The sequence below is a fragment of the Meles meles genome, chromosome 4 (assembly GCF_922984935.1).
Source record: "Meles meles chromosome 4, mMelMel3.1 paternal haplotype, whole genome shotgun sequence".
Lineage (NCBI taxonomy): Eukaryota > Metazoa > Chordata > Mammalia > Carnivora > Mustelidae > Meles > Meles meles.
In genome coordinates, this window is record NC_060069.1 from 77,386,750 (window position 1) to 77,409,027 (window position 22,278).

General features: G+C 44.0%; 2 protein-coding genes across 2 annotated transcripts in view; one reads left to right on the forward strand and one right to left on the reverse strand.

The window, feature by feature from the left end:
• LOC123940709 overlaps positions 1–7,231 on the forward strand; it is a 47,244-nt gene extending 40,013 nt beyond the window's left edge. Inside the window, exons 15-18 of the mRNA XM_046003664.1 lie at positions 688–741; positions 1,218–1,298; positions 3,880–4,149; positions 5,747–7,231. Coding sequence (XP_045859620.1) covers positions 688–741; positions 1,218–1,298; positions 3,880–4,149; positions 5,747–5,766 — 425 coding nt within the window. The 3' untranslated portion in view covers positions 5,767–7,231. The remainder of the gene's footprint in view (positions 1–687; positions 742–1,217; positions 1,299–3,879; positions 4,150–5,746) is intronic.
• A 5,954-nt stretch (positions 7,232–13,185) lies between these two features.
• IL12A (interleukin 12A) lies at positions 13,186–20,527 on the reverse strand. The gene is made up of 7 exons (XM_046002958.1): positions 20,156–20,527; positions 19,336–19,490; positions 15,919–16,032; positions 15,529–15,570; positions 15,412–15,453; positions 15,173–15,316; positions 13,186–13,765 (listed from the first exon to the last, which is right to left on the reverse strand). Exons 1-7 carry the CDS (start codon positions 20,169–20,171, stop codon positions 13,610–13,612), a joined length of 669 nt encoding a protein of 222 aa, XP_045858914.1. The 5' UTR covers positions 20,172–20,527; the 3' UTR covers positions 13,186–13,609.
• Between the last annotated feature and the right edge of the window lie 1,751 nt (positions 20,528–22,278).

Consider the following 22,278-nt stretch of genomic DNA (forward strand, 5'->3'; position numbering starts at 1 on the left):
CACTGAGCCACCCAGGCGCCCCTTATGCTTGGTTTTTAAAAACATTTAATAATACTCTGCATGGTAAGGTGTTTCTGGTCTCCACTGTTTTGTGGGGGAGGAAGGGCTAACCTAATGGTTGGTTGAGATCACTCTAGGGACCTACAGAAGGCCTGGCTGAAGCATAGACACCTCACAGAGCAACGACTGCATCTCACATGGGGGAGGTGGTATAGAGTCACAATGATGTGTTCAGACAGAACTCCCCAAGTACAGTGTTCCAGAGTGTAGAACAATTATATATGAGATTGTTTTAGGTGGAGTACATGCAAGTACATTTGAAATAAACAATGTTTATCTTTATGACTTCCTTATCAATACAGCAAGTGATACCAGTGTTCTGTTTATAGTAGTTAGAGATGTAAATAAATAGCTTTTCACCTGGCTTGTGGGTTTGGTAAGAATCCGAATAATTATATGCAGATGACTTGAGTTTGGGAAACATTTGCCTTGTAGGACCTGCTGGAAGGAGTGCTCAGTATTTATCTTAAAGATATATGCTCGTTGGTATACATATCAAGTTGTAATCCCAAACTCATATTTGAACTTTAGAGAGATTGCCAAGACTCTAGAGCTTCATATACTTTGATAAATTGATTTAAATCAAATTTTGCCCGTTGCCCATTGCTGCTTATTATCCTTGAACAGGTGACTGGGTTCAGCACGATCAGAATCAGAACATTTCGAAAAGAAGCACAAATGGTAAGTGCTAGTTAACTGGACATTGAGTGAGTTTTAACCTATTCTTTTATTTACTTATTTATTTTTTAAAAATTTTATTTATTTATTTGACAGAGGGAGACACAGAGAGGGAACACAAGCAGGGAGAATGGGAGAGGGAAAAGCAGGCTTCCCGCCTGATGCAAGGCTCGATCCCAGGACCCTGGGATCATGACCTGAGCCAAAGGCAGATGCTTAATGACTGAGCCACCCAGGCACCGTTTAACCTGTTCTTTTATTCCTTCTGTCCACTAGAATTTTTATTTTGCTGGGCAAAAGTGATATTGCTACAGTCTGCTAAGTATTCTGTTATTCTCTTAATCACTTAAACAACCTCTGAATTCATTTTCAATTTGTTTCCACCTGAATGATGATTTCTTTAAAAATCCAGGTTAAAGGTAGGTAGAAAATAAGATATACAGGGCAAGCCAATTTGGTGATTTTTTTTTTTTTTAAAGGTAATAGGCGGCGAAAAATGACTAGCAGCTTACCTGATGAGGACATCTATGACAAGAGAATGAAGCAGGTTGACTCTTCAGGTGTGTAAAAAAGTCATCACTGGTTGTGAATTATTTTCCCTGGTTTTCCCCATCCAAGCCCGTGTTGTTGGGTCAGTCTTCTGGGGCCACATCCCAGTTGTGCCTGCCCTCCCAGATACCTTCTTCGTGTCCCAGCTCCTCAGGCCTGGGGAAGGGTCCTGCTTGATCTGCCCTACCCATTTTCCAGTTTGAGTCCCCACTCCACCACTTCACCCAGTCTAAATAGAATGGGGCACCAGGGGGAGCTCCATTACGGTCTGGAAGGGTACAGGCCACGGACTGTCCAACTTTACTTTTCCTGTAGCAATGAGCATGGAGCCTTTTTTGTAGAAGATAATGAACGCCGACTGAATGAATGAAATACTGAATGGCCATGTGTGCGTTCCTTGGCCTCATGGTTACTAGCCCTCTCTGGGGTAAAGAGCCTCCAGCTCAATTATTGGAGGCAAGTCTCAATTTCTTACAATTAAATGGCAGAGACCAAGGCTTGATAGTTGTGAAAATAAGACAGAGATTTAAAATGTTTAACCACAGTACTCCAAGGAGCCAGAAGATGGAGTATGTAGCTCAAAATTCAAGTCCAGCCAGAATTTACAAACTTAAGTTTAAAAACAGACTCAAATTATGGGACGCTCAAGGTCTCAAGGCTTCAGGGGCCTCCAGTACCTCCCTAAATTAACTGCTTCATCAAAATGCCTTTCTTTTATTGTAAGGTATGAATCTCTGAAAGCAGAAAGCAAGATACTCTCTACTTTCTAGAACAGGAGACTGTGAGGATGACATGTGGATAATTTTTACTGTGTATCACTGTAGAAATGTTTATTGTTGTTTTGTTAAGTAAACATCAAAATAAGTGAGGCTATAGAATTATTTTAAAAACCTAACTAAATTGGAGTATTTTTTCCTAGTTTTATTGAGATATGATTGACAAATAAAATGTTTATACTTAAAGCATACAACGTGATGATTTGATATACATATACATTGTAAAATATTTACCAGTCAAGTTAATTAGTACATCCATTACCTCACTTTTGTTTTGTTTTGTTTTGTTGTTTTTTTTTTGTGGCGACAATACATAAGATCTACTCTCTGCAAATTACAAGTATATAATACAGAATTAACTTCAGTCACCATATTATCCATTAGATCCTTAGACCGTATTCATCTTATAGCTGGGACCCATTTTATATTAAACTGATATATGGAAAAGTTTTTCTTGTTATATGCATTTAACTTTTGGCTATTTAAAATTATCTCCAATAGCAAGTAGGTAGAAATAGAATTAAAATGATTAAATGGTACCTGGAAAGAGTAAGGATTTCCAGCCTTTTTGGAGTTGACAGTGTGGTATCAAAATAACTTGGTAAGGATTTACTTTGGTTTAGGAACTTACACAATGTTCCTTGAGATACAGAGTCACCCCCATCCTGGTGGTTTTACTCACTCTGTCAGTGTGATTGATGCTTTTTAAAGCACTCAGCACTCAGTCTCAATAGAATCACCTGGAGATCTTGTTAAAGTTTAGGTTCAGAATCAGAAACAGTAGATTTGGGCATGGTCCTGAGAACTTGGCATTTTTCCTGGGTTCCCGGTGCAGCTTTCATTGCAGCAGCTGTTGGGAGAGCTAGGAGCGATGCACCACGTCTCCAAAAGCCACTAGAGGGCGCAGGCCATGGCTTAGACCCCATTCTTCAATCTAGAAGGTTAAGGATCTGTGAGGTGGGGAGAGGTCTCAGTGCAGAGTTTACATTCCTATTAGTAAATTGTCAGCGGCAGATGAGCCGAGGTATTGTGGTTCTAGAGGAAGGGCAGAAAGTACGCTACCTCTCATTCCCTTCTAATTTCACCTCTAGTATTTGTAATCCCTTTACCGATCCTTCCCTGAATCTAGGCGACCAGTGAACCTTGCTGCGCTATTACACAGCCAACTAAAACACATGAAAAGAGAAAATCTAGCTTAGTGATAAGGCTCATAATTTTCATGGGGCCTGTGGTTTAACAGTGGCAAATGTGTCCCTTCAAGCTTATGATGCTGTTTCTTAGAGATCAACAGATGTAACAGATACCATCTCATGACTCTTCTGTGGGGTGTGCTTTTCCCCCAAATGCCAGGAAATGGCATAATGGAGATTGCAATTCAGATGTCTTGCTGCCTGCTTTACTGGCCCTTCGGGTAGCATCTATGTGAGGCACTAACATTCAGATAAAGACACAGAGCTGGGCAAGGGTGCAACTGTATATTTTTCTTTTGGAGCTGTATAAATGATTTTTGGTGTCTGATTTTTTTTTAATTCCAACCCACCTTGTGCTGCTTTGTAAACAGTCTCTTTCTCTGAGTAACAGAATTACCATTGTGAACATTATACCCTGGTTTAATGTTACTGCACAAAAAATTCCCTTTGGTCCTTATAATCGTTTGGAAAACAAGGAGTTTTGGACACTTAAATATATTTTAAAGGCAGCTAATATTACAAATCATTGCATCCTTTTTTATAGAAGGAGAATACCTTTTCACTATTAATTGCTATAAATGATTGACGTCTTGAGAGGAACGGTGGACTTCCTTGTTTGCTTTTAGATGGAGCAAAGACCAGAACCCTGTTAACAGACGCACAGTTGATCACCCTTGCTGCGAGGCTAGGGAGGGAGTGGATAAAAATTGCCATTGCCAACCTGGAGTTGGAAATTAGTGATATTGATGATATCCGGGAGAAGGAAGAAGATGTTACCATGTGTAACTTCAGGATGCTGAAGAAGTGGCAAGAAAAGGAGCAGGGTAATGCCACAGTTGAGAATTTATCCAAGTGCCTAAAGAACGTTTCTGTTGAAGTCCAAGATGTGCTGAAAGGTGAGTGGAAGATTATCTTAGTTGTTTACTTAGAATCAAGCCGTGTCTTTGCAAATAGCAAGTTTCTACCATAGAATGTGTTTCTTGTTTATTTGTGAGCTTGGGTCCAGAGAAATGTGTAAAGGTCGAGTATGTGTAAAGGTGGACTGCCATGAGTGGAGATCTAAGTAAAGATGATTTGTGGGTGGGCTCAGAGGAATGGTTCAAATCCCATCCCAAGTGCTGGCTGGCTTGGGACTAGCAAATTGTCAACCTAACTTTAAGCCTCTCTGTTTCCCTCTGGCAAATGGATGCAAAAAGCTCTCTGTCCTGGGTTTATTGTGAGAATGAAGAAAGATAAGGCATGGAGAGCTCCAGGCAGGTAGTAAGGCTGGCTAAGGCGGTGGCGTGGTGGGGGTGGGGGGGGGTGGGATAAGGATGTTTCTTTAGGGTCCTGGAGACATTCAGCCTCCTAGGCCTTGTGGGGCAGAATCAGTGCTGGGCAAGGCCACTGGGTGGCACCAGTGAACCTCCAGTGGCAGAGAAAAGAGGAAAAGCCGAGAGTCCAGAGTAAGGCTAAACTTTCTAGACTTAATCCAGAAAACGACACAGTTCTTTCCTTTGTCTTTAATCACTTCTTTTTGTGTGTGTGGCTTGATTTGGCGTGTTGGTCAAACCGGCTCAAACCTTTGTTACCTATTGTTACCGTAGTTGAGGAATGCAGTGTTACTTCTCCACAGCCTCAGTAAGTCGGAGAGAGGGCTTTGTTGGAAGTGTTTGGACTTTTTATTCCAAAAAGGATGTGAAGAATGTGTAAATGCCCCACAAGTTTATGTGAATGGTAAAATCATCCTGTGATCTGTCAGGAGCTTTGAGATACTGTGAGCATATTTCCCCTGTAGATTTTGGATGCAGCAGCCGCAAGCAGATAGAATATCGAGTTTTGGTGCCAATTTTTTCATTCATATTCCTGGATATGTTGAAATTTTGTAAATTACTGAGGCCCATGTGTGGAAATCTGCTTATTTGCATATAGATGTTTCTGCCTGTTGCCGACAATGGCCTCTGTGTTGTCATAACCAAATAATCACAGCCTCTTCCATCAAAGTAATAAGCCTTGAAAAGTCTCTCTCACAGACTCTTTATAATGGGTTGTTATTCTGTTTTTTGTCTCTGCTCCTGATCTCACTAGGCACCTGACTTATTGATACATTAGAACCATAAAGGGTTTGTGAAATTTTTTTTTAGCGCTGAAAGAGATCATAAAAGCTGGCTGATCCACCCAATTCCCTCATTACATAGGACAACAAAACTCTTCTGAGTTAAAAACAAACAAGCAAAAAAAAAACAAAAACTACCAAAAAAAAATTTACCAATATTGTGTGCCTTTGTGTGTGGCCAGAATATCCAGTTAGTTGGTGGAGTTTTGCATTTTTTATCAGGATGTTTTAGTATCTTGTAACCACAGTCTTGAATTTGCGATGGCTTATCTTCAGCTCAGGAACATGCAGCTATTGCGGAAGATCGTTTTTGAAATGCCAAGTGATTTTCTATAAAAGCATGCTCCCTTTCCCCCCAGTAGTGAATCCCTGAATCTGTTTGATTCTCTCTGTTTTAGGTTTCTTACAGGAAAGGTGAAGTTTGGAAGATGAGCTGAAAAAGGAAGCCTCAGGAACTTTTATCTGCAAAAGACCACTTCAACTGGTAACCGGGTATGGACTTGATGAGACCTTGAACTGCACAGTCTGAAGGCAGCTCCTTTCACACAGGCGGAAACTCTGCAGCTCGCATTATTCAGGGGCACAGAAAATGTAAAATATTTAGACAGCTTAAGGAAGAAAAAACCTCTATAACATCGAGATTCATTTATTTATTTCTCTTTTTTTTTTGCACCTCCTGCTCACACCATCCTATCTCGCTTCCCCAACCAACATCTGTCCTTACAAAGGTGCTTAAAATGACTCCACTCAGTCAGGTGAGAAATGTGGTCATTTTCCTTTCGGAGTCTGCGAACTATGAAAGTCGTATCAAGTATCTGAAACCTTTTTAGCAATTAAGTGGTAGTGTGCTTAAACTCATGCCAATTTTTAGTTGAGCTTTTTTTTCATTGTGACATTAATAATGAAGAGAGATTTCCTGTTCTTTTAGCCCCACTGTGACAGGCCTGTTGCCCCCCAGGTACAATGTATTTTCTTAGGTGGGATGATTTCCATAGCTCACTTTAACAGCCTATCTGGCTAGTGGTCTGTTAAATCGGTAAACCAATCATGTTACCTGGACCTGGAGTGATGAGAAGAAATGTAATCCTGTCCCCATCACACGTTGGGGTGCACGCTCAGAGGCGATCTTATCTCAGGTGGCGAAGACGGATGGATGGTCAGAGAGTCCCTGGAAGTTTCATCAACCTTCCCAAATCACAAGGCCAAGCACTACATTTCTTGACTTTCACCCTGGGATCATTTACTTTCTGGGGGGAAAAATGCCGCTCAGAAATCGCTGTAGAAGGACCAAGGGAAAACTGTCACGTCTTCTTGAAGAAGATTTGCCCCAGGGAATAATGAGCCACATTGGCTCTTGTTAATTGGTGAAATGGTTTTTTGGGGTCTGTATAGCCATTGTCACTCTCCCAGAATCATGCATGTGGTTGATTAACATATTGGATATGTTTTGTTAACTTATTTGAAGAAACTATAAATTACCATTAGTCTACTGTAAGCATTAGCTGGAGAATAAAATAAATCTCAATGAATTAATCAGAGAAATACACTTTAACTATTGTTTTGCCTGTGAAGAACAGATTCACTTTATAGGGGAGAACATATTTTTAATTGTCAGGGATCCTGTGGAATTAAATCAGTGTCGCTTTATGAGTTTTTTTTTTAATTGTCCTATATTTTAGGAAACACAAGGAATTTTAACATTCAGGAGTATAAATACTTTATTAAAGAACTTGAATTTTTAAATGTTTATTATTTTTTATAAGTTGTTTCCGAAGAAAAGCATAATTTCAGAGGTGCTTTGTATGTATCTGGTTTCCCAACAATTTTCAACCTTTTTCATACTATCGAATGAAAGGGAGAAAAATAAATTTGTACAGTACTAATGTGTCTCCTTTGTATTATTGTTTACTTACAAAGCATCATATTTCTCGATTGCTATTATCTTGGCTGTTTGGGCATTAGGTGGTTTTGTCGCCAGCTCTCCAGTTCTTGGACTGGGGCCCAGCATAAACCATGGTAAGCTGGTTCACCTGGGAGTTTGCAGAAATGCAGAGGAACCTGGCCCACCCCTTGTCCCCCTAACTGTCCTCACTCCAGGAATGACAGCGACACTCCTGCCCCTCGTTATTGGAAGGTATGTTTTTACTTAAAACCAGGTGGGTTCATATTAGTTCCTCACCTGTGCATCTCCCTAACGGGACTTTTCTGCACATTTGGGACGCATTTTTTAATTTTATTGAATTGCTTTAGGGGAAAATTCTCCCGCTCTTTGACATGTGGAAGCACATTTTCACTCTCATTTTCTGCAGAGGCCATTGTATTTGCTGATTTTTCTTTTTTTTTTTTTTCAAGAGTCTATCTATTCATCTGACAGAGATCACAAGTAGGCAGAGAGGAAGGCAGAGAGAGAGGAGGAAGCAGGCTCCCCGCTTGAGCAGAGAGCCCAATGCAGGGCTCGATCCCAGGACCCTGAGACCATGACCCGAGCCGAAGGCAGAGGCTTCAACCCACTGAGCCACCCAGGCGCCCCTATTTGCTGATTTTTCAAGGGGTCCTCATGAGGATGGTGGTTTTCAGCTGTTGCCCTTGCCCGTTGCCTGTTGATGGAAGTTCTTGGGGCTAAAGCAGCACACGGCCTGCTGCAGGGTGTGATCCCAACTGGGTAACTGCTGGGAGTTTATCTTTTCTAGCCCACACCCTGTGGTTTGAGTATTTCTGGTAACCGCTCTGGAGCTAAGGTCCTGGGTTGAATTCTGAGCATGGAGTTCTGAGGTTTTTCCTGCTTCTTAATGAGGACATGCAGCTCTGCCCTGAAGCCCAGTGGAATTTAGATCCAGTGTCTTTCTCTCTTGCTGTGGATTCCTGGTGAGTTAGTCAGCCATCTTTAGTCTGTCGAGTCCATTCGTGCTGTTTGCTGTAAACTCTGCCTTGAGTTTCATTTTTATTTATTTATTTTTATTATTTATTTTTTTAAGGATTCCATCCATTTATTCAAATGAGAGAGACAGTGAGAGAGGGAATATAAGCAGGGGGAGAAGGAGAGGGAGAAGCAGGCTTCCCGTAGACAGGACCCTGGGGCCACGACCCAAGCTGAAGGCCGACACTTAAGAGACTGTGTCACCCAGGCGCCCCTGGAGTTTCATTTTTAGAAGAGGGTATGCTGTATGCATTTACAGTGTTGCTTTATTTTCAAGCAAGTTGGGAAGTCTAAGAAATGGTTTTATTACATACAAAAACTCAACTGCTGGAGAAACTTGGACTAGTTCAGTGAATTTTTTACTTTTCCTTAGCTGTAAAGGCCATTTGTGAAATCTTGTCTGGAACCTGCATGGGTAAAGCGGTCAGAAGAGGAGCTTCTCTGGTAGGGGGCTACTGGGGGCTATCGGGGGTTGTTGAGGAGCTCGGCTAGATCTCTGAACCACTCCTGTCAGGGGCAGTGTGGGAACTGGCCGGGGAGGTGATCGCCAGGGCCTCTTGGAACTACTGTCGAGAGAGACCGGTGCAAGGACAAGTGAACGACACTTTGGTTCACCAGTGTGAGGGGTTGGCTTCTGAAGGACAGTGACCACATGATGCCAAGCTGTGGACATGTGGGTTGTATATATCTACAGGCTTATGCATTTTGGATTTTTCTCAGTATAAGCATGCAAAAATTGTTTTGAAGTAAGCACACATGTGCATTTTTTACAATTTTAAACTTTTTTTTTGGTAGTTGGGAATACTTTGATTTTTTAAAGACTAAAGACTTTCTTCTTTATTCCCAGATTAGAAAAAGAAATGAGAAACATATGGGAGCCTATGAAGATTTGCCATTCTCTCACTTTCTACCACCTCTCAGTGCCAGGGCCTGAGAATACACAGACGTGGGTAACATGGCATTTCCTGTACTTGAGGTTCTCCTAGTGTCTCGAGGGGGAGACACGTATAGAAAACCATGATGGTGTTTGTATGGTGATGATGAAAATGTCCCTTCACCTACTGGGCCCTCACTACCAAAGGTGAAAGGCTGCTGTGGCTGCACAGGTCCGAGCCACGCTGCCCTGGGGTCGAATCACGGTGCATCACGTCCTCATCATGCAAGCATCCATGGTTTCCTACCTGAGTTTCCTCATCTATAAAAAGGGGAAGGTTTCTCCTCATACGACTATTGAGAGGATTTTATGCATTTGTGGTAAACACTTAGAAACACGCCTAACATTTATTTAGCGCCCAGTAAGCATTAGTTAATGTTGCTTCTAAAAAAGGTCACATGAATATATTCTCTGATGTTAAATTGATGTCATAATCACATTTATGTTTTTAAAGCGATTTTATTTATTATATTAGAGAGAGAGAGCAAGTGAGGGAAGGGGCAGAGGGAGAGAGAGAATCCCAAGCAGACTGAATGTAGAGCCCAGTGTGGGGTTCCATCCCATGAGCCTGAGAGCATAACCTGAGCCAGAATTAAGAATCAGACACGTGGGGTGCCTGGGTGGCTCAGTGGTTTGAGCCTCTGCCTTCAGCTCGGGTCATGATCTCAGGGTCCTGGGATCGAGCCCCGCATCGGGCTCTCTGCTCAGTGGGGAGCCTGTTTCTCCCTCTCTCTCTGCCTGCCTCTCTGCCTACTTGTGACCTCTCTCTCTGTCAAATAAATAAATAAAATAGTAAAAAAAAAAAAAAAAAAGAATCAGACACGTAACAGACTGACCAATCCAGGTGCCCCTTCATATATATATATATATTTAAGTAAGCACTATGTCCAACACGGGTCTTGAACTCACGATCCCAAGATCAAGACTCATGCGCTCTATGACTGAGCCAGCCAGGTGCTTCTCACATTCCTATTTTTAATATCATATTAAAAAAAATACATAAATACAATGGAAATTTTTGACTTATTCTCACCAAATATATTTCAACCAAAAAATTGATACAGTTCAATTTTCGAAAATGTGGCTTTTTAAAAAATTTAAAATAGAAGTTTAAATTTCTATTTACTTCAGTCAACTGAGACTATTACAACAAAATACCACAGACTGGGTGGCTTAAACAACAGACGTTCATTCCCCATGGTTCTGAAGGCTGGAAAGTCTGAGGTTAGGGCACCCAGGGACTTGGTGTCTGGTGAGGGCTCTCATGGTGGTTTGTAGACAGCCACCTGTCACTGTGTCCCCACAGGGAGCTGGGGCGTTTCTCCCACTCTCTTCTTACAAGGGCACTAATCCTATCATCAGAACATGCTTATGACCTAACTTACCTCCCAATGCCTCACTTCTAAGTACCATCGCTTTGGGGGTTAGGGCCTCAACATAGGCATTTTAAGGGTCACAAACCTTCAGTCCGTGGTAATACTGTAAAGCACTCTGCCCTAAACTAGGAAGCCAGATCCCGCTGGTAGAACCAAGTGTTTGGTCTTCAAACAAGGACAACACCTGAAGGGTTCAGGGTAACACCGCCAAGGGGACTCACTAGTTTCTGTCCGTGCTGGCCCCAGACAAAGCTGGCTTTTCTTCTCTGTCCCTATGTTTTCTTTCCTCATTGGGTTGTCTCAGGTGCTTTTGCATCTCTTGAGTTGTCCAATCCCTGCCTTTGGATGTCTGGCCAGACCATTATCCAGAACTGTTTCCTTTACCCTAAAGTTCTGCATCCTCTGGGGGGCAGCTGTCAGCTGTGAATTTTCATCCTAATTCTCTGATTAAGTCATTCTCAGATGTGAGAAGCACTTTCACTGTTTATTTCCTTTTCAAAATAATTTGTTAATCAAGTGAATCTCTAATAAGACTGGGGAATACTTTTAGGGGGAAGGTATCTCAATCCTACCATGTTCCTTTGCTCACTATCCTTTATTCTAGGAAGGCAGGGACTTGCACCAGACCCCTGGGGAGCACCTGACGTGCTGAGTGCTGGGCAAGGACAGGGCCTTGTGGAATCTAAACAATCTTAACACTTTTTAAAAATTGATGTTGGGCATTGACTCAGTGCCAGCCCCATACTGTGTCTGAATCATCACCACACTGAAATAGGGCCTACAGTTTTCCGAATTTCGCAGGTAAGAAAATAGTAGCGAAGGAGGGTTTTACCAATTTGGCCCAGTCACCAAGCCCAAAGACTACTAATAATTTTTAAAAATCTCTCACATTTATGGTGTATGTATTACATGTCAGGAACAGTGCTAGTGCTCGACATTAGCTGTTCCACGTAACCCTCGCTCTGACCCTCTGAGGAAGGTTCTAGCATCATCTTCCCTTCTTAGAAGAGGAAACAAGGAGAGGTTAAAACAACTTGGTCATGTTATACAACTTGTAGACTATAGGCCCAGGATTAAAAGGAAAAAGAGAAGAACTAACCACGTAATAAAGAATAGAAGAGGTTTCTTGGGCCAGTCATGCGTCTGAAGCATAGGTCATGGTAATTTCTAGAACCAAAGTAACACCTGTGTTCCTCTGTACAAGCCCTATCCATAGACAGATGATCTACTTGCCTCTCCTTGTTTCTAGGCACAGACAGCCCGCCAGTCATCATTCCTAGTGAAGGATGGCAGCAACTCTACGGCCCCAGGCCCATCATGCCATTGAGCTCTTCTTTCCATTATCAAAGCCACTGAAATCCAAACCCAACACTTAAGGCAAGAAACTCTTGTCTGTGGATCGCTCGCGGGGCATTCAATTTTGTGGGGGAATCCCTCAAGAAAAGGGAAGTATGTGGGGCGCCTGGGTGGCTCAGTGGGTTAAAGCCTCTGCCTTCAGCTCGGGTCATGATCCCAGGGTCCTGGGATCAAACCCCACATCGGGCTCCATGCTCGGCGGGGAGCCTGCTTCCCCCTCTCTCTCTGCCTGCCTCTCTGCCTACTCGTCATCTCTGTCAAATAAATAAATTAAAAATAAAAAAGGGAAGTATGTGTTGGGATCTAGTTTCTGATGCTTTTATCTGTGTATCCAGTGGGGTGAGAATTTGAACAAACGAGTCATTCTGCCACACAGATGAGGGGGCCCCGGGTAGCTGTACACATCCCCTCTCAGTCCTCAGGGATATGAGCTGGACTGTGGTGGGGAAGAGTCACATGAGGTAGGGGACAGGACCCCCTAAATAGCTCCTTCCTTATGGCCTTTTCAGATGAAGGAGGAAGATGGTTATCAGAGCACTAAATTACATGGTATTTTGCCAGGTGAATCTTTTAAAATTCACATGGTTTAGATAATTAAAAAGATGGAATTTAATATTGGCTCGTTAGGAGCACATCTCTTAAGTCAAAGAGTGGCAATTATCCATGTGGTTCAGGCAGAAGTTCTAGATCATTTGAAGCAAATGGAGAATTTTTCTCATTGTAATTGGGAAACAGCTTCCCCCTGAGGGCCCAAAGGGTCACAAAAATTGGAATAATTTAACTAGAAGGCCTCTAAATGATGTTTTTCCCAGTTGAAGGATATTATGTATTTGTCAAATGCACACAGTATATTATGGGGCTGCGGTTAATGGGGAAAAAACATTTTTATGTGTTTTACTTTTAGATGTAGATGTTGAACAAAACATACTCTCAATAACCATAACTCACTTGATGGCCTTAGTATTAAAGCATATCTAGTCTTCCAAGTCTCCTTTTAAAATAAGAGATTAGAGGAAGTAGGACTTGGGTAAGAATATTGTGACATTCTTTCCAAGGAAATTTTGTTCACATTGGAGTTTTCAGTTTTCCCACAATGTGTATTTTAATGCTTAAAGTATTCCAATCATATTAGAAAAAAATGAGACCTATTTTATTCAATCACTTTATTTTTAGAACATAAGGTATTTCTCAAATCCATTTGATAATAAATACTTTAATAAATATGACATAAATAAATATAAGTTAATTCACATGCCTTCGTGAACACAAAATTATATAAATAAGTATTTTAAAATAAATTATGCTTGAGTGTTTGTTTCTACAAACACTCTGGTACAGAAATAGCTTATAAATTCTTGCTCTTCTAGTAAAGGGAAAAGAAGAACATGTTGATTGAGGACGTTTCCCTCTTTAGCAATTTGCTCATGAAAACTTAAAACAACTTATCCGTAGAAAATGTGAAGTCTACTTGATCAAGGGCAGCCTGTGGATGGAACAGTCACATTGTTCAGATTTTGGGGGGCAACTAATGTAAACAAGCATGAGAATTATCGTACTAGCTTAAGCAGGACCAGGTCAAGGCACCCCCTCCCTGGTTCTTAACCCACATCCTGTGAAAAATATTTTCGATTCACATTATTTTAAGAATGACTTTAAGGTCTGGAGGGACCTCAGCTTTTTAGGAAGAGTTCAGATAGCTCATCATTCTGTCGATGGTCACGGCACGAATTCTGAAAGCATGAAGAAGTATGCAGAGCTTGATTTTAGTTTTATAAAAATCCGGTTCTTCAAGGGAAGATGTCTGTGGCACAGTCACACTGTTGAAATTCAGGGCCTATAAGGATAAATATTAAGGATGACATACATGATATTCCCAAATTAAAACATTCATCCGTAAATATGGGTGAAGCCAATACATGTCTCAGAGTCTGCAACCCACTTCCTCATCACAACTCCTAAACCCGACCCAGATCTACTCCCAGCCAGATGGCCAGGCAGAACCTGAGAGAAGAAATACTCATTATCCAAGCACATGTATCTTCAGTGAGCTCTGAAAAGACCCTTAAAGCTATTTAGAAAATTGTCAGTGGGAGTTGCATTTTTGAAAGGAACAATTCTGTTCAGATGACATCTGCTGCAATAGCTAATTAATTTTTATATGTTATACTAAGAAGCTAAGTCCTTTTTAGAACAGAGAGGTGATGGATCGCTATTGATGGAAACTCCCAGAGTAGCAGACCTGTCTGCTACAGGCGGAGCTCTCAGTGTTACCCTTTCATTTGATAACATAATGCAAGATCTTCTATTTGCACAGGGAACAATATGTCCACTTGTTCCCTGCAAAAAGCCCAAGAGAAAGGTAGGGTGGGTGAAGTCACGCCATTTTACAAGGGAAAATCCTGAGTCCCAGTGGGAGTGAATGATTTGGGCACGATTGGTGATTCCTGGCAGAATGGATTCCAGTGTTCAAATCACCTGAATCTTGGACGCGAAAATGAAATAACTCTCTAGATGCTAACATTCTTTGATACTTGCAGGCAGCTCATTGCTGCATTTCCAGCAATAATTCGGCACAAAAAGAGAACTCATACTTCTTTTTATCCCATGCCTTGGCCACCAAGGTATTCACCCTGCTCTTTCTTATGTGACTATTTCTGTTTTGTATTAGCATCCGTGCTGGGGTGATTCAGAAAATTACAAAGCCAGTTCTTGTCTATGAGTGACATTGTAGATATCCCAAGTGATGGGTCATTGTTTTATGTCATACACATTTTAGTTCAGAATGGGTCACACCCAGGCATCGGGCCCCACTTGTTTTCTCCCACAGTATTTGTAGATACGTCTAATGGCCCCTCAGGGCACACCCTAGAGCATTCAGAGTGAGCGAGAAGGTAAGAATAGTGAAACCCCTCCAACGCGGGTTTCAATCCTGGCTCTGCCACTTACAAGCCACTTGGACAAGCAGCTAACTCTGAGCTTGGCTTTCCTCCTTTGAACACACCCCACATGGTGGTTGCAGGGATGGTAAGAGAGAATCTGTGAAAACATTTGCAGGGAGCCCAGTGTGTACCACATGCTCAATAAGCAGGAGTCTGCTTGTCTTCCCTGTGGCCTACTCACGAGTGCCCTTTGTCAAGAGGCTCTGTGGCAGACATAGGAGGGGGATTTCTGGCCTCTCCCAATCCTGACTAGCCATCTCAGCGTGAAGAAGGTGCTCTTCGTGGTAGTATGAGCGTCTTACCTGCAACAGCTCATCAATAGCCGTCAGCATGCTTTGATCCAGAAAGATCTGCCTCTTAGGATCCATTAAAAGCTTTGCGTTCATGGCCTTGAACTCCATCTGGTACATCTTCAAGTCCTCATAGATACTGCTAAGGCACAGGGTCTAAGTGATAGGATAAAATGGGGAAGGAGCCACTGAGATGGCTGAAAATGTTTCCCCCGCATTGCATCTGAGGAAAGACAGTATTTGTGTCTTACCGTCATAAAGGAGGCCTTTCTGGAGGCCAGGCAACTCCCATTCTAGAAGAAAAAAGAATGAGACATCAATGATATGAATTCATCATAGGGGCAGAAACCTTTAATTTTCTAACTTACAGTTATCAAAGAGATCTCTCTGGAAGCCAGGCAACTCTCATTCTAGAGGAAAAAAAATCACATCAAAGATATTAATTCTTAATATACATTTTCCTGGCTTTTCTCAAACATATCTTTTTTATGGTAGTAAAAAACACATAACATAGAATTTACTATCTTAACTCCTCTTAAGCATACTACAGTTCAATAGTATTAAGTATATTCACATTGTTGTAAAACACATATTTGTTGTATGTATATACATATTTTTTCAAATTCAACTTCTGAAGTGGGACCTATTAAAATCTACTGGTGACGGAGACCAGAAACATGCACATTTTTGGAAGAAGATGAGGTTTGATGCCTAGCTCTTAACTGTGTTACTTGCTTGGGGAAGAAAATCACCCATACCATGGTTAGTTCCAATGGTAAGCAGGCCTCCACAGTGCTGGTTTTATCCTTTGTGATATCTTCATGATCAATCTCTTCGGAAGTGCAGGAGTAAAGTTCTAGGGTTTGTCGGGCCTGTAAGAAACATAAAGAGTAACCCAGTTTATAATATTAATAAGGCACCTGACCTTGTAGGAGGCTGACACCGCAGGCTGCTTCTGACATCCATCTTTGACCGGTAGGAAATTTGGGATCTTCCTAAGACAAAAGGAAACAAGTTATTTACATTCTCCCTCCCTCCCTCCTCTCTCTTTGCCTAGGACGAATTTCTCTGAATGATCCGTTTTTCCATTATGTAAACACTATAAATCATTTCAACAGGCTATGCTAATCAGTGTCTACACCATACTGTGACACTTGCTTCTGGTGAAAACAGGTTTTTTCCCTTTTGCCAAAGCACCTGGGTTTTATGAATATCCTTTTCAAGCAGAATGTCTAAAGGCCGAACTGTTAAGGTCCCAACTTGATGGATATAACAAACATGTAACCTAAAGACAAGTGGTTCACATACACGCAACCACACACACGGATGTTATCTTTTTTTTTTTTAATTTTTAATTTATTTGGCAGAGAGGGATCAGAAGTAGGCAGAAAGGCAGGCAGAGAGAGAGGAGGAAGCAGGCTCCCTGCTGAGCAGACAGCCCGATGCGGGACTTGATCCCAGGACCCTGAGATTATGACCTGAGCTGAAGGCGGAGGCTTAACCCACTGAGCCACCCAGGTGCCCGCAGATGTCATCTTATAAGCATGCTGGAAAGCACCGTTGAATAGATTTATGAAATTTATCTAAGAAGTCAGTAAATTTGATTGAAGACTGAGATCGTTTTTCCATTCATCAAGCCTAAGGTGTCCAAGGAGTCCCCCCCTCTTATCTGTGGCTTCACTTTCCTTGGTTTACCTGCCAGTAACCGTGGTCTGGAAGGAGGTGATCCTCCTTCCAGCTCAGAGTCAAAAGCTTACTAGTAGCCTAACAGCACGTTACAATGCCTGTGCCGCTCATTTCGCTTCAAGTCATCACACAGGCATTTTATCATCTCACATCATCACAAGAAGGGTGAGTACGGTACAGTAAAATACGTAGAAACCACATTCCCTTAACTTAAATTCTTATAATTGCTCTATTTTATCATCAATTATTATTGTCAATCTCTTACTGTGCCTAGTTTAGAAATTAAACTTTATCATAGATATGTGTGTATAGGAAAAAACACAATATAAGGTTCGGTACTGTCTGTGGTTCCAGAGGTCCACTGGAGGTCTCGGAAAGTATCCTCCTTGGAGAAGAGGAGACTCACTGTACTAAGGAACATGACAAACAAGAGGACTGACATCCCCCGCTCCCTTCCCAGATTCCAAGTTCAACTGCAGAGACAGAAAAGTGCCCAAACGACAAGGAGTCATGTCAGCATGTAAGAAGTACTGAGAAGGGTATGACGGCTTCTCCAGAGATGAGACATTGGCATTAAGAGGATTAGAAGGCCTACTGGCAGAGGAGAGGAAATTTCAGGCAGAGGGAAGTGCAGGAGCCATAATCGAGGCGAGGGATGCAGAGCATGTTTGGAAACAAGTAGTAAAATCTCTGGGTTAAGCAGAATAATGCCCCATCCCCCCACCCTCCATCCACTTCCTAACCTCTGGAACCTGAGAAGAGGTTACACGGCCAAGGGGGAATTTCGGTTGCTGATGAAATGAAGGCTGTTAATCAGCTTGTTTTAAACTGGGAGGTTATCTTGGATTATCTGGGTAGGTCCAATGTCATTGCTGGGTTGCTATAAATGGTAGGCGGCAGGGAGTCAACGTCAGAGTCATGCAACGTGTGTGCAGCTCAACAGGCCACTGCTGGCTTTGAGGCTGGAAAGGGGCTATTTACCAGGGACTGTGGTCTGCCTCTAGAAGCAGGAAAAGGCAAGAAAATGGATTCTCCCCTAGAGTCTCCAGAAAGGGACACAGCTCTGCTCCCATCTGGATTCTAGCTTATTTCAGATTTCCGAACTCCAGGGTTGTAAGATAATAAATTGGTGTTGTTTGAAGCCCCTTTGAGGTATTTAGTTATAGCAGCAACCTGGAGCTATGCACTGTTCCTGGAGGTACACACACACACACACACACACACACACACACACGCACGCACCCAGGCAGCCGCCGTCCTGAGCAGGTGGTAAAGATTTAGATTTGGAAATATGGGCCCTTCTCTCTTCAAGAGAAGCCGGAAATTTTGGACCTTATATGAAAGGTCCATTTTTTCAGTGGCATCAAACTCAAAATCAAAGACAAAACATACGGTCAAACTCCACAAATGTGTGGGCTGTGAGCTGCATGCATTTGCCCCCTCTTTCTTCTGTAAGAAGCCAGCTGATTTGTTCTAGCAAATTTGACAAAGGAATGCTATAAAAAACTATCAAATTGAGTCCTGCAATCTTTTGACCTTTAGAGCTGTACTGGGGAGTCGAACGGTTAGCTTTTTCACATAAAGCATCTATTTAAATTGCAGCTCCTGAATTTTATCCAGATTGAAACTTTCTTCAGGAGTCCAAGCACTTTTCTCTGCAGTTTTCACTTGTTGAGCTGCCTTTTTAATTAAGATTGACTGAACTGTGAGGAGCAATTGGCATTGTGAAAGCCTAGAAGGGGGAAAGAATTCTTTAAAAAGGCCTTGTGGCCTTGAGTATATTTTAAGATAGTCATAAAACAACAAGCTAGAAAATATGCAGGAAAGATTTACCACAGAACAGGGAGCCAAAAGACAGCTTTTAAAACATCAGTCTTTGGCTGTTCCAGCAGAAGGTACAGTTATAGAAGCATTTTTAAAAGGAAAAAAAAAGAATGTTTTTGCATTAAAATATGAAACCTAAATAGTGAATGAAGCTGTAAATTGTATTAGATAACCCGTGACACAACCACTGTCACAGGCACCTGGGAACAGGTTGCTCAAAGAACTGTGTCACCACATTGGAAGCTGGTGAGTGGTGCGAGGGGCAAATCTAATTCAACTTTGTAGCCCCTGGAGCACAGGGGCTGCACCTAATAACGCTTTCCTGGATTGATAAGTGTGTCAGAGAAAGAGTGTGGGCCTGACACAATTCCATCTCTGTTGGCAGGCTACAGGGAACACAGTAAATATTCACTTTCCTCTGTGTAGACATAGCCAAAATGAGTGCCATTATAATTTATTACCACTCTTGCCTTCTCTGGAGACACAATTTCATTGAGACGCTTTAGCTAATAGTTGGGCCCTTTGTAAAGTTCCCTCTCCCATCCTGACGGCTCCTGATTAACGTCCCCAATTTCTCTGCAGTTCTTTTCAGGTGACCAGGAGTTCAGAGAAACCCCTTCCCTAGAGAGGCTGCAAAGTGGGAACAAGGATATTGAAAAACTCACCTTCTGAAGCGTGTTGCTGACAGCTCTCAGCAGGTTTTGGGAGTGGTTGAGGCACTGGACCATTCCTGGGCTTGGGGAGGCTGTGGGGAGGCTCCTGGCCGAACTGAGGTCGTCCATGTGGTTTAGGAGGGCCAAGACAGTCACAAGGAAGAGGCCTGGAAAGGAAGAGGAGCAGGCTGAGCTCATCAGCTTGGTTTGCCCTACTGCTACCTTCCATCCATTCTGGTCATCCGCACCCATCCACATCTTAACCTCCAACCCTCCTCCAGCATTTCCCATCTTCCTTCAACACCTGAGAAATGAATCAAGTTCTTGGAAGGCAGTGCTCTGTTGTAGGGCTAGAAGGCAACTCCCTGTGAGGACCCCCTAATGAGCTCGGACAAGGGGGTTGAATTCAGAGCTCACCCTCTATTTTCATCAGGAGGGAAACTGAGGCCAGGTAGTGAAGTGACTAGCCCAGACTCGGCCCAGTGTTTTGGAAACAGTGGGGTGACAGCCTCACTTTGAAGCTGGCTGGGATCTGCACTCTTATAGCTGTAGCTGAGGGACCCGGAGAAAGAAAGTTACTGCGTGGGGCCTCAGTTTCAAATCTGCGAAGTGGGCCTGATGATAGCCCACAAGGCTGCTTCCAGATAAGGAGACAATGTCCTATTTAGCGCACTTAAGCACAGAGTCCTTCTCTCTGTCACCTCTGCACAACGTTGTGGACTGCCTTCCGGTCGGTCTCCGCTTAGCGGGTCCCGGGCTGCTGTCACGTCTCGCCGGGCTGCCGCCCCCTCCCCAGCCGAGCGCCGAGCCTCCCGGCGGGCCGGTTACTCACCGCGCGGCGGGCACATGCTGAGCGGGCGCGGCGTGGACCTTGGGCGGGCGCTGGACGCGGACTGAGGAGCAGCAGGTGAGGGCGGTGGTGGGAGGCCGACCCGGGGGGTCACATTTTTATAATTGTCCCGAGGCGCAGCAGGACTTTCCCGGGACTCCGGTCTCCTGCTTGCTTTCTCTCTCTGTCTCTCTCTACATCAGCCTCTCGGTGACACGTGGAGCTGGGCCCGCGGGGTTTGCGGCGCTTTCGGATTAACTCCGCCGGTGCCCGGCCGCAGCCTTCTGGGGACGGCCCCGCCGCCTCCAGCCCGCCCAAAGCGAAAGCGAAATTGGCGCAGAGTCAGGGCGCAGGGTCCCCGGGCCAGCCCGACCCCTCGCCGGCCGCCGTCCGTCCCGGCCTCAGAGGCCCGCCCACCCCTCGCCCTTCGGCCCTCGCCCCGCCGCCCTGCAGCGCCCCCTCCCCACGGAGCGCCTAGTAGTGCCGCTCACTGTCCCCCTGTGTCCGGGATGCGCCCTGATCGCGACTGCCCACCCAGCCCCGAAAGGGCCTTCGTCAGTCGTCCGCTCGCCATGTATTCATTCAGATGGTCCGCCGGTGCGGGCTGGACACTGCTAAGCGTTTGGCACCCACTGTTGAACAGGTCCCTTGGGGGACACTCCCACACTAAATCTGACTCAATGTATTTTATTCGCCGTCCTATCTTACATATGAAAAGGGATGAAACCAAACTGGCGATGCCATAAACTGTTGTTCGGGAGAGTCCAGTTTCCTACAGGGAGAGAAGGTCATTATTTAGTGGGATGGATGCACGGGGCCTTGGGAGAAGCCCAGAGAGAGGACACCTCAGCAGGACAAGGTGGTGAGGAGGCAATGAAGGCTCCCGGGAGCAGGGCCCCCCAGTATGCTTCTAGGGTCAGTAGACTGTTGCCAGTCAATGGGATGCAGGTTCTAGGTAGGGGGGACAGGGGTCAGAAGCACAGTCAGGGAGGGTAGTGGGACGTGGGGATCTGGGGCTCCTGCCATCAGGGTGTGACGTCAGAGAGAGCGATGGGGCTGTGCTATGAGGGTAGTAGATGCCATGCTAAGGAACATCCGCTCTGAGGGGGGTGGGAGCCTTCTCAGGTTTGAGGCAGGAGGCATGGTTAGAGAGGCATGATGGGAAGATTCCCTTCAGCAGTAGTATGGAAGGGGGATCCCAGGAGGCAGGAGTAGACACAGGGAGCAGCTGGGAGGTATGGCCAAAGCCTCAGTCAGAATGGGGAGGACAGAGTGGGCCAGAGAGACTCTCAGGGTGCTGAGGGGCCAAAACTTGGTAACTCCTTAGGTGTGATAGGCAGGAAGGTGTTGAGGATGGTGGAATGGGGATTGTTCCAGGGCCTAGGCAGGGGTTAATGTAAGAGGGGAGCGAGTTTGGAGGAGACAGTGAGAAGTTCCATTTTGGATGTACTGGGTGTGAGGTTCCTGTGGGACTTTTCAGTTCACTCATCTCGACCACAAGTGTTAGTCACCCTGGGTATGTGTAAAAGGGAGGGGTGTGTTTGGTCACCTACTCAGAGCTTCAGATGGGTCTGACTGTGCTCAGGCCCCAGGACTACATACTGGAGCCATCAGTACCCGCTTCTGTGCAGATGAGCCCATCTTGAATAGGGAAAAGCCTTGAGGCTACAAGAAGAGTGGATGCTTCCTCTTTCTCTCCTCTAGGTCCCTATTGAAGTCAGGATGAATGAGTCACTGTAAACCTTGAGACACTGCCATGAATACCAAGTAGGGCCCATTGAAGATGGAGTGAAGAAGCCAATTAGAAGAAAGCTATGATAGGCCCTGGTCTGATTCAAGCTCTCTCAGTTGTTAGTATCAGGCCCCCAAGGCGGATCATCTGCTCAAGGGTGAGGAGGCACCCACTGTAGGGACTTATAGATGTGTGTGAAATGAGAGCACTGGTTGCTCTCTAAGGCTCCTTCCAATGGTGCTGTCTGTGAATTCCTCCATGGGGATGGAGACCGATGTGTTGTCAGAAACAATTGCATCTAGCAGATTGTGTGAAGCAAGTGACAGGTGCAGAGCTGTGTTGTTGCTATAGGGCACTAGGATGGAATTAAATATATTTAAAGTCAGAATGAAGT

What these genes read in the sequence shown, in the direction of transcription:
- IL12A (XM_046002958.1), bottom strand. An exon ending in TCAGCAACACGCTTCAGAAG is followed by an intron (nt 16,033 to 19,335) that starts GTGAGTTTTTCA and finishes TGTTTCTTACAG; the next exon opens with GCCCGACAAACCCTAGAACT. An exon ending in GAGAGATCTCTTTGATAACT is followed by an intron (nt 15,454 to 15,528) that starts GTAAGTTAGAAA and finishes TTTTTCTTCTAG; the next exon opens with AATGGGAGTTGCCTGGCCTC.